Here is a 12,804-nt window from a genome sequence, read left to right as displayed (position 1 = left end):
TTTAAACGGGTGACCAACGCATTATATAATATACTATAGGCACTATTCTCTCAACCAAATACCTATTTTGTATTGTTTATTTTTGCTTGAATAACTACCAGTAGGAAATATTTCATACATATTCAAGACTTTGAAGTATCCATATTGATCAAAAATGATTACAAACAAAACGAACAAAGTATACTCGAATACCGACGTAAAACGTCAAATTTTGACGTTACCACTTGGGACGCAATATCGTGCGTAACGTCTGAGTCTTTCCACGCATCGTTGTATGCATTGGAAACAAGAACAGGTTGAAGACGTCGTATGAATAATTAAATGTTATTTCGGCAACTTCTATTTAAATATTCATGAGGAAAAGTATCGGGTCAGTGACTGTATATGACATAGAAATATACAGTCAACGCATTTTGACTGCTCGAATAGAACGAGTGCAGTATAAATCTTTTTAATTAGTTGTTATTGTCTTTCAAATAGCTGTCAGTTACTGTTAGTAGTCTTACATCCCTACTTTTTGTTATTGTTTTTAGGGATGATAAATAAATATATACTCTGCCACGTCCTTTCTGTGGTTTTTGCTTTATGTTTTTTATTTGTGTAGATCTGATGAGTTAAGCCTTTTTAATGATTTTTATAGTTTGTTCTTATGTTGTGCTGTTACAGCAACCTCCCAGATTTTTATCCACGCTATATTCTCTATGTGTCTGTCCGATGTCAGCGGCCTGTAGTTCAGTGGTTGTCGTTGGTTTACTTCTATCATATTTTTATTTTCGTAAATTTGTTTTCTTATAAATTATCTTCTTCTTCTTTTGTTACAGAAAACCATCAACGTACTGATGTTTACTTTCATATATTTCATGTCGAGGCTTTTTAGAGCCGATAATACGATATGGATTTTTTTCATTGTTGAAGGCAGTGCGGATGCCTATTATTGCTTACATAAAATTTTTTGAAACATTTTGATGGGTAGTTGTCTCCTTGGCAATCATACCATTTCTCCTTATTTTCATGTCAATGGCAGCATATGAAAGAAGTTTACTTGTATATGATAGATCAATTTAAATATGTTTCGAAGTTGATAATTAAGGTCTTTCCTTTCTTCTGTTTATTATTATTCTTCCGCCAAACTTCGACGAAGTTAGCAGCCTTAACCGTAAGACGTGTCGCTTTCATGTTCACACTTTGTATCGGTGTCATGAATACCTATCTGGAACTCACCCTGTGAGTCGAAATATTTTGTCGGTTCGGAGTAATCCCTCCGAAACCCAAAAACCTTGTTACCGTTCCAACACCGTAACCGTAATAGGAAGAAAAAAAACAAAGGGTGAAATTTGTTCAGGACCAGACCCCGGTTCTTCGTCACATTTGGATCGAAAGGATTCAACAACTCATTGGTAGGGTTATGCCCTATTAAAATTAACCGGTGTCGGTTGGCCACCCAAACTCAGAAACCGTAAGTTGTAGACACCTAGGATCTTCACCATTCATCATCAATTCATGTGACTTTGAAAAATACCTCAAGGTCAAATGTGTATGTTGACCTTGACCTTTGACCTAACACCTTGTTACCGGATAATCTCAGCAACCATTAAACTTACAGAAGTTTTAAATAGTGGAAAATGTTTGGGTCATTACGGCGCAACTTTGTTACATTTTGACCGAAGAGATTTGACCTTTTTGTAAGGGGCATAACCCCTGTTTTAGGTTTCTGAAAAGACAAAATCAGCTTTTACTATATAACCAAAGGTCCTAGACCCATGGGGTCTTCAGCAATCACATTGGGGACTAATGACCTTGACAAAGGTCAAAGGTCAAGGTCATGTCCCAGATAGAGAATTTAGTGTTTTTAACCTTATATAAAGGATTTTTAGTGTGTTTTCAAGCTTTTTAAGGTTGACCTTGACCTTTGACCTTTCAACTTTTTATTGGATATCTCAAAAACGATTATACTTACAGAAATAGTAAATAGTGAAAAATGTTGAGTTGACTAAGGCGCAACTTTTTGACCGTTTTTTTACAGTTTGACCGAAGAGCTTTGACATACCCTTAAGGGGCATAACCCCCGTTAACGGTTTCTGAAAAGACAAAATTAGCTTTAACTCTTGAACCAAAGGTCCTAGACCCATGGGGTCTTTTATAATGACATTGTGGAGCAATGACCTTTACAAAGGTCACAAGGTCAAAAGTCAAGGTCATGTCTTATAAAGCGAATTTGTTGTTTTTGTCATATTTTAACGGTTTTATTTGTGTTTGAGAGCTTTTCAATGCATTCTACGACTATTGGAACATGTATTTTACATTACGAAAAGGAAAGACCTCTTTTAATTTTATAAATCATTATTCTGAAGGACAATGCAAACGACAACGCACTTTTCATGATGAGAAACATTTCTTAATAAATTGTTCTCATAATTCAAATATTGAATTAACATATTTTAATTGCATTAACAGAGAAAGTAATTCATTTGCTAATCTCATTGACAATGACAAAGTTATATATATACTTAACCCATCAACACCAACACAAGTGAATAAACTAGGATCCTTTATAAAAAAGTCAATGGAACTGAGGACAGGGGACCCTTTAATATTTACCTGAATTTGTATATATATATTGAGTTACTTAGTAATTGTCTTCATTTGTTTTTGTTGTTGTTATATGTCACAAACAGTAAATTTTATTTGGCAATAAAACTTTGAATTGAATTGAATTGAAATAAACCCATGCTTTATTTGTTTGTGTTACTTGGATGCACACATACATTACTTTCGGAAGTACAAATGTACATTTCACGATGCATTTGCTTGTCTTTTTTCAGGTAATACAAAGACGACAAGATGACTTAACTGATTTTTATAGAACTTGGTCAGACTATAATAATGGATTTGGAAGTCTGAATGGCAGTTTTTGGTTAGGTAATATTGTTAAAATATTTTATTTTTTTTCAATCATGATCAGTTCTTTTTTCATTAATATTTCTTACATGAATGTGTCTGATTTATTAACAAAATTTGTGTCGCTATCGCTAATAAAGTAGAATTGACATTCAGTTATCCCTATCAGTTTACATAAGTCACTATTACATGTAGTACGTATATGTTAACTTCAAAAATTATTTTTTTGTTTTTTATTGTTTGTTTTTTTAATTTGTTTCTAAGACTAGTTTATCATACATACATTTTACGTACGTGTATCTGTAAATTCTTTATCAAAGTAATTGCACTGTATCTCCTCATTTCCGGCGGTGAAATATGGTTATTTCTTTTGAAGGTTTCCATTGTCAACACATTGGTTTTTTTTCATTATACATTTAGCACTGGCGTGTTTTTTTTTTTGTTTTTTTTTTTGTTTTTTTTGAAATAGTTATGGCTAATTTTGTAGAGATAACACTTACCGGTAACAATGCTGCTGAAGCCAATCTTATCAAAATACTATTTTAGTTAGCTTTTCAACACTATATCGACAGCACCGTGCATAGCGTTCCATGATGGCATTCTATGAAGATATTTTATTAAAATTGAGATATGGCAAGCAACTAACATTTTCACTTGGCGACACAATAAAATTTAAAGCGGTACGTTTTCTGCGTTTATTTTTTTGTAGATATATTATTGTACAGAAATTATTTGTTTTATTTTACACAATGATAGACGTTCACTAAACTGTTAAAGCTTTACAACAGAAGCCGGTTAGTGTCAGGGTTGAGTTTTATTTTCAAGTGGTTTTCAAGACATAGCTTACTTGTTATAACGACTTAGCTAACTTGTTTTAACGACTAAGCTAAGTTGTTATAACGACTTAGCTTATCTATTTCGTTTTAACAATTAAGCTAACTTGTTCTTAGCTAACTCGTTGACACAAATCTATAAATTATAAGAATAAAACAAAACCTCTCTTATTTCATGGTACAAAGTGTTTATTTCTCAAAAAGCGGAGACAGGCAACAGGAAAAGTGTTGGGAGTAAGGGTACATGTACAGGATAACAATTTGGGCATTGCTATATACCAAATAAACGGTACAACAGAACGACAGTCTGATATCTACTACTTGATCTTTGATTTTTTTCACTAAGACGAAATGGGAACCTACCAAGATATAATAGAACAGTATTGAAATAAGTCTTCAGGAGATCTTGACAAATCATAAATGTCTAAGAAGGCCACGTGAAGTAGGCATATATAACCCCGTGAAATTCCGACATAAGTCCGTGAACTTCGGGACGGGTTACATTAAAGTTTTTAGGTCTATAATCGACACTATGGCTGCTTTAAACGCAAGACCGTATAAAATATATACAAATTTATTAACACAAGTTTACAGTTCAAAAGCTAGGGGAAGACTTCCCCAGCAACAGTTTACAAAACATATAAATTAAGTCCAAGATAAGGGTATTAAAACATTATAAAAGGTTCTCATGAAATATATCTATCATTGTCTAATCTTATGTAATAATAAACGGATTATTGTCCTCCGGCTTAACTTAGCAAAATAGCGATAATTGCCTCTTTTGAAGTTGAGTGTAAGTTTAGCTCTTTTGACAGCCATCGGATTAAGTTGTAAAATAGTAAGTCTATAATCTCTTTGGATATTTGAAATAAGAAACATTATATTTAAGAATAAAGAAACATTTAAAACAAGAAATATTCAACCATGTCAACTGAAAACTAAAACGAGAAATAATCAATTTAAAACGAAAGTTCATATAATATTCAAAACGAGAGTTCATATAACTATTCAAAACGAGAGTTCATATACATATTCAATTCAAAACGAGAGTTCCTATAAAGCACTTTGAAAATTATAGTAAAAGTTCCCAATGTCACTTTTCTTCCGGTTATACATACACAAATATGTCCGGTAGCTATTGTTACTGTTACACTGTTATTCACAATGTATTCCATCGATTTATATTTTTGATTAATTCCGTGTATTTATTTGTTGATGTTGGGGTAGTGCAGGCTTAATTTACCAGACTCAAGCTGGCAGCCACTTTTATCGGCCAATCAAGATAGCAGCCACTTTTTTCCAGCAGCCAATTTTGACGATATGTCTAAAAACCAAAAAACTGCACGAAACTCAAACGTTCAAAAAAATCGCTAAATCTTAGATAAATATAATTTAACAGCGGTATTCGACAACTTAGCGACTTGTACTGATTTTAAAAGCATTGCATTACGTTTAAAATATGTATATGAAGTTAGCTGCCGGTTTGTTATTCGATATTCGATATTCAATATCCAACCGGCTGCTAGCATTCGGTTCCATATTAAAATTTAGTTGAAAATCATTTAAAAAGTATGATTTTCATAGTTAACAGGAGTGAAAGGATACGCCGCAAATAGTTTTATGACCCCTTCAAGCTGTCGTAAATTCTCGTTGTCCTCGAATATAAACCCTTATATAAGTTGCATATTTGTCTTTATGTAATATAGAATTTTATCAATAAAACGACATCAAAGATTTAATTTGATATATAAAACTAAAACTAAAGCCGACCACTCTATATATAGCTAAAAACATTCAGAAATATAAAAAGAAATATCTATGGAAAGCCAAAAAAATTAAACCATCGGAGATGACGGAGACGGTGAGACCCCCAGGTCTTTCAATGTCCCTAATTCGATGATATCATAGACTCTGTAGTATATATAATTGGGTGTAGATACAAACGCGACTAAAAGGATCCCGGGTTATGGGTATTGAAAATACGTACAGGGGCACCTTTGAACCTCTGTGATGGCCAGACGGGCCCGGATCCCAGAAAAAATATTTAAGTGGGGAATAGCTTGGGTCAATACCTTTGAAATGAGCTAGGTCCGGTTCGGAACTTTGCCGTTGGTATATGCCGAAAAGTACCGAATGTATGATTAATACGGAAAATTACGTTAAAGGGCACTTTTGAACCTTTGTGATGGCCAGACGGGCCCGGATCCCAGAAAAATATTTCAGTGGGGAATAGCCTGGGTCAATACCTTTGAAATGAGCTAGGTCCGGTTCGGAACTTTGTCGTTGGTATATGCCGAAAAGTACCGAATGTATGGTTAATACGGAAAATTACGTTAAAGGTCACTTTTGAACCTTTGTGATGGCCAGACGAGCCCGGATCCCAGAAAATATTTCAGTGGGGAATAGCCTGGGTCAATACCTTTGAAATGAGCTAGGTCCGGTTCGGAACTTTGCCGTTGGTATATGCCGAAAAGTACCGAATGTGTGGTTAAGACGGAAAATTACGTTAAGGGGCACGTTTGAACCTCTGTGGTGGCCAAACGGGCCCGAATCCCAGAAAAATATTTCAGTGGGGAATAGCCTGGGTCAATACCTTTAAAATGAGCTAGGTCCAGTTCGGAACTTTGCCGTTGGTATATGCCGAAAAGTACCGAATGTGTGGTTAAGACGGAAAATTACGTTAAGGGGCACCTTTGAACCTCTGTGGTGGCAAGACGGGCCCGGATCCCAGAAAAATATTTAAGTGGGGAATAGCTTTGGTCAATCTTTAAAATGAGCTAGGTCCGGTTCGGAACTTTGCCGTTGGTATATGCCGAAAAGTACCGAATGTATGATTAATACGGAAAATTACGTTAAAGGGCACTTTTGAACCTCTGTGATGGCCAGACGGGCCCGGATACCAGAAAAATATTTCAGTGGGGAATAGCCTGGGTCAATACCTTTGAAATGAGCTAGGTCCGGTTCCGAACCTTGCCGGTGGTATATGCCAAAAAGTACCGAATGTGAGGTTAAGACGGAAAATTACGTTAAGGGGCACCTTTCAAACCCTGTGGTGGCCAGACGGGCCCGGATCCCAGAAAAATATTTCAGTGGGGAATAGCCTGGGTCAATACCTTTAAAATGAGCTAGGTCCGGTTTGGAACTTTGCTGTAGAGATAAGCATAAGATTTCCGAAAGCATGTGTGGTTAATATGAAAAGTACGTTAAAGCACACCTTTGGATCCCTATAGGGGCCAATCGCCTTCATTAGTACAAAACCTTCAAATATAGATCAATTAAGATGGCTTCTAATGATGTTATTATAAAAAGAACACGAATATAAAGTGTACGGAACTTGTATGGTAACCTTCTTTCATTGAAACAGGTTAAATTTAAAGTAGGGGACGGACACAGTTTTAAAATTTTAAAAGAAAAGAATGTTTAAAAAGGTGGACCGAGAAAAGTCTTAACTGTTGTATCAAGTGTTAAACACTTTAGCCCAAAGGTATCGCATCAAAGATTTTACTGACGAAGAAGTACAAGGTTCTTTTGATGAACCTTAACTTAAGAAGACGGTTCAGCATTTGAACCGCATCGGAAAAGTCTTGCGAAAACAAGACAGGTGTGGGGTGAAAGAGATCTTTGTTCGATGAAAAGGGTAACCTTAAACTCTTGATTCAAACAAACAGATATGCAGTACCAACCTTTTAACAATTGTTGTTCATGTTTAATTCTTCAAACAAAAGTGTCCACAGATCACTGGTGCTCTTATCTGAAGTTAATCGGTGGTGTAGTAGATCTTAAGTTTCAAGTAATTTACTATTACGTAAGGGGGAATGAAAGTCCGTAAGAATCAAAATACACTTTGCTGGTTGTCGTCTTACACTAACACGTTCAATGGGTTCCAGGTCTCATAATGGAAGGGTTAAAAGGTCATCAAACACGTCTTGTAATCGTTAAATGTAATATTCTGTCAATTGACTTGTTTCTTTGTTCCTTTAGCTTTCCTGGTGTGTTGACCATCACTCATTCGATATTAGCACATCTTGTAAGACGCTTTACAAAGTTAGCCATCATTTGACCACCACATGCAAACCAATCATTTTTTTTTTTGTTCACATTGGTCGGAATTCCAAAAACGGGTTGTCCATACAATAGTTTCATGTGTCAATCTTGTTTTGAATGTGAGATATGTCTTTGTAAAAGTCGTCGGTTTGAATTTAATATGCATAACTATCAGTGTCGGTAAACAGTAGTCGAACTTTGTCCCCGTTGGTATTACGCACAAAGTCCAAATGAATGTCGTACATTTAAAATCTTTGAAATGTCTAAGATGAATGATCCTTAGTACACAGGCTTGTCAAACTTTAGTTTGGTTTTCTTTATGTTTACTACAACCATGGACTCGTTATACACCACGAATTATTCTCAGTTGGATTAAGCTATTAGTTTCGACGGTTGCTTATCAGTAGTCATTAATATTATATTCACCCGTATCGTGTGTTTTTCATGGTATTTTCAAACATTGAGTTGTTCTTCAGTTTAAAAGAATACTTTTCAGATAAGATGCTGGCTATGATTCTAAGGTTAGTGTTCAGGTCAATGAAAATTGAAAGCCAAATTGATTGTTAAAATTTTGACACACGATGCACTTTGGTTAATACCAACCCGTGGCAACAACACTGTTTCAAATTTCTAAAAAAAATAGTAAACACATGTTGTACATGAGCATAGTCAGCCACACTAATGTGTTCATTGTTAAGTCGGTCAGCAGATAGTAGTTGTATTTTCGTCATGTTGTAATGACCCTTCATGAAATCGTAAGATAAACATTTTTTTGTCATTAATTCATTATACTACCCAAATCACGACTTTCATACCTTAAATTGGGTCAACTTTAAATTCTTAGCTTTTAATATATAAGGTGTCGAACGAATTCGACATAAACATACACGAATCAATGAAAAGCATTTCTTACCCATACACTTTCTTAGAAAAAAATATGTTGTTTTCATCAGTGTTGGGTATGCAATTCACTTCACCATCGATAAACCCCAACGCCTTTACGAACAAGTGGGAGTCATACCCTGTTTAGTTATGAAACACAATGGGAACACACGTAGATAATTGACAGTCTAAGTTACATTTTTTTATGTGCTGCACCATGATACTTACCTATCAAGTTCTCGTGATCACGCACTTTGTCGTCACCTAATACATCATCGCACATGTGACAATCTTAACTCGCTGTAAAACATTGGGGATCTTCTTCAATCATCACCAGGTCTTTTTATCAATGTGCATGTCTGCAATCTCTTTAATTATCTCTTCCATACAAGCCACAAGTTTCCTAATACTGTCTTCCACTGGGTACACTTTTGTTTCTTTGTATTCCCCATGAGCTTACTTGACACGGTAGTAAAACAAGAAGGTGTATTTTGTTGGTTAACATCCGTGTAATCTTTTAATTTGTCAGGTTAGCAAGTGTCTATCTGTTCTGAGCTACATTCAATGTCAGCATAAATAACATAAGGAAATCGCATTTTACGTTTGTATTATGTTGTAAGATATTGTAAAGGTATCTTCTCCTGGAATCTCAAATTTTCACTTCATTTCTCTTATTACAATACACTAAATGTTCGTCTAAAAAATCTTCACTTCAACAGTGGTTCATACATCTTCAACAAAAACACTTTACCATTGTGGGATGACACTTGGGGACTGAACAAATGTGATAAACTTTTTATCTAACATTAATGTTGTTTAGTAGCATTGGTTAAATACAACATGTTTGTGTGAGTTCTATTCTTTCTGATGTTCTTTGAATTCTTATCGGGTACACTTCAAATTTTCTTAATAGTTGTTGCTTATTTCAACACCATACCAAAACACGTAAAGTATACATGGTAGTATTTAGCTTTTCAAATTTGGTCAATATGTTTCAACGACAATAACAAGCCCTTCCCCCCTTTTTTTCAACTCATTTTCCTATTTTTTGTATTGACTCACTCGTAAAATGTACTTTTCTGATCCACCTCTTTATGATGTGATTTTGAGAACACAGCTCACGTTAATAATGGCCTTCTTCTGTGCTAGTTTTACTGAAAGGCGTAGGTAAGACTTACACTTCAAGGATACAATTTATCCATATGAAGGTGTACTTGTACAATATGACTAATGTTCACTCACTTCCATCACGCATGCTAGTTGCTATGCTTTCTTTTGCCTTTTCTATCATTTCTATTAACTCAGTGTCTTAGTTGGTTGATTCAGTAATACTAACTTGAGTTGACCTAAAAAGTGGAATCACTGTCACCTGTTGCAAGGTTTGTTTTTACCAACTGTACTAGAAGCACCTTCGATGCCTACTTTAAGTTGTGTGCTTCTGAAATTTTACTTATCAAACGTATGTAAAGCACTTCGACTTGCCTTAAAAATGAATTAACAAATGGTTCAATGAGCACGGTAGTTCTTTTCTACCATCTTTCACCTTAAAAACAGGTTCCTTAGCTATGTCTTGTTGAAGTCGTTTTTCCTTTACCTAGATCTATAAGGTGTACCACGTTTCTTTGCTTTTAGTATTAATTCATTTTTAGTGAACACTTCTGTATGGGGTAACACTTGATGCGCTTTGTCTTCAATAAGCTTTACCAACACGTCTTTTGGGTTTATACTATATCCTTTTAACTTCAAATCCTTTGCCATTCGATGTAATTAGTTTACCGTTATTTGTAAATGACCCGTTGGTATTGTCTTTATAAACCTAGCGCAACCTCTTTAACATGTATAGTACGTATATTAAATGACAATCTCGGCGGATCTGGTATGTTTTTGTTTGTTAATGCCACTGTTTATTTAATACCTTACACACACATGTCTTTTATGATGATTTTTTTCCCAATTTTACACCCCTAACCACCACTTGTAATTTTTTTAATCTAATGTTTACTAGATATGAAAAGGAAAACAATGACACGTACTACTACGCGATTTTCTGTGTAATTAGGGTGTAGTCAATCGTACTTCTGATGAACGGTCCTTCCAACGTTCTCGTTTCGTAATACAACCCACTACAAGTCCACACCTTACTTGTTACCCACTTTATTGACTTCAAGATTAGTAGGTAACTATCACAAAATATTTCGTTCACACTTGTAGTGTCAATAATTTGGTTCACCTCACTTGTTGGCAGGTCCTTCCATTTTTGTTTTTCTTTTGTGTTAAAGGTATTCAGATCAATGAAATAATCTTATTTTTTTTTTTTTTTTTTTTTTAAATATTTCTATAGTCTGTTTTTTTTTTCGATTTAAAAACACCACCCCGTACTCCTATTCAAATTCTAACCCTAACGCCCCTTACCCTTACACACCTTACCCTAAAACGTTAAACACCTTAATATTTATATCAGACTACTTTAACTTTTACACCTTGACGCTACTTTACCTGTATAATGTTACGTCATTACTTTTACTTACTAATATGACGTCACTTTCTTTTTTCACTGTCACCTTCCTACTTTCACTTTCACTGTTAATTATTAAAAGTGTTGCAGCATTCTATATTCTACACCACTGGTATGAACCCAGGTTATTCACTATTTTTTTTTATATATAATCCTGAGCCATCTGCATTACAGTGGTTCCAAAATTCATATAACATATTTTACTTACAAACCAATATTCGTAACTTCTTAGAATATCCTTACGGCAAAGTTCCGAGCTTTAATATTTTTCTGGGATAATGGCAATTCTGACCACTATTGGGGTTTAAAGTTGTGCCTTGACATAGTTTTCATAATAATCATGTCGGAAAAAACGCGAAATACAAATATTACGCTATGGTAACGTTGTAACCATAACGCTTTAGTGAGTGACGTTATTGTATTATTCAATAGCCATCATGACGATTAAACGTATATAAAAAACACAACGCATTAATTGAGATTCTTTAACATTTATGGTGCCGTAACTGACGTTAAAGGCAGTACGTGTTTGCAACAGAGCAGCAGTGACGAAGATATGGATCAAATTCGAGGAGCTGAAGGAGAATCCTGAAAACGTCGAAATGGGGGAATTCAAAGCCATAGACTATTGAGTATGCCATAACCCAGAAAAAGAAGATTATTCATGATTTAAACGAGCAGATGAAAGAAATTCTACACGAGGATCACATTGAACAAGAAATTACAGACTCGGATGAGGATATGTTTAATTTAGACAGTAAATTAAGGCAAATACGAAAACTTAAGCAAACAATCAAATCCCCCAACAATAATTCTAATTTAAAGAAAAGTAAACAATGAACGCTAACACTGAATGCTATATACCTACATCAAACGCTAGAAGTACAAACACATCAGTCGTTTACATGCTAAATACTAGAAAACGAAGTACATCGGAGGAAAATCCTACCGGAAATCAATCACGCAACTTTACTGGTCTGAATTGACAATCATACAATACCAAGGAAAAATGTTCGTATATACAACCACCAGCCAACTACCAAATGTAATTAGTAATATAAACCATAGATTCCCTAAATTAGATTAGCCACATTTTGACGGGTATGTTTTGCAGTGGAGCACTTTTTGGAACTTTTACGAATGTACCATACATTAGAATAGTAGCCTCACACCAATACAGAAATTTAGTTATCTGAAAGCCCAGCTTATAAGAACCGCCGCTCAAACCATAGCAGGATTTGCGCTTACGCACGCCAATTATGAGACAGCCGTTTGTTTGCTAAGAGAGAGATTTGGAAACCCACACAAACTTTTTAATGCGTACATGAAATCACTTAATATGAGCTTACCCGCACCGACAAATAATGCATTTAGCTTGAGGTCTTACGGAGACAAACTTGAATCATATGTGCGAGGATTAGTGTCACTTTGTCAAACACTTGAGATGTATGGTTCGCTTTTGTACCTGTAGTTTTGGACAAGTTACCGATTGACATAAGAAAATATATTGCAAGAAAACACGGGAGATATAACTTGATATTGAAAAATCTACGAAAAGCAATAACTAAAGAGATTGAAATACTTGAAGCTGGCGAAGGAGTCATGGATTCAGACATATTGTACGCCACTGCA

At 34.9% G+C, this 12,804-nt stretch overlaps 1 protein-coding gene across 1 annotated transcript in view; it reads left to right on the top strand.

Moving 5' to 3' along the window:
- Positions 1-12,804, top strand: part of LOC143078288 (uncharacterized) — a 47,574-nt gene that overhangs the window by 29,212 nt on the left and 5,558 nt on the right. Inside the window, exon 3 of the mRNA XM_076253192.1 lies at positions 2,823-2,919. Within this exon, the coding sequence (XP_076109307.1) occupies positions 2,823-2,919 (97 nt within the window). The remainder of the gene's footprint in view (positions 1-2,822; positions 2,920-12,804) is intronic.

Source organism: Mytilus galloprovincialis, chromosome 6, assembly GCF_965363235.1.
Source record: "Mytilus galloprovincialis chromosome 6, xbMytGall1.hap1.1, whole genome shotgun sequence".
Lineage (NCBI taxonomy): Eukaryota > Metazoa > Mollusca > Bivalvia > Mytilida > Mytilidae > Mytilus > Mytilus galloprovincialis.
This window is presented reverse-complemented; position numbering and strand designations above follow the sequence as displayed.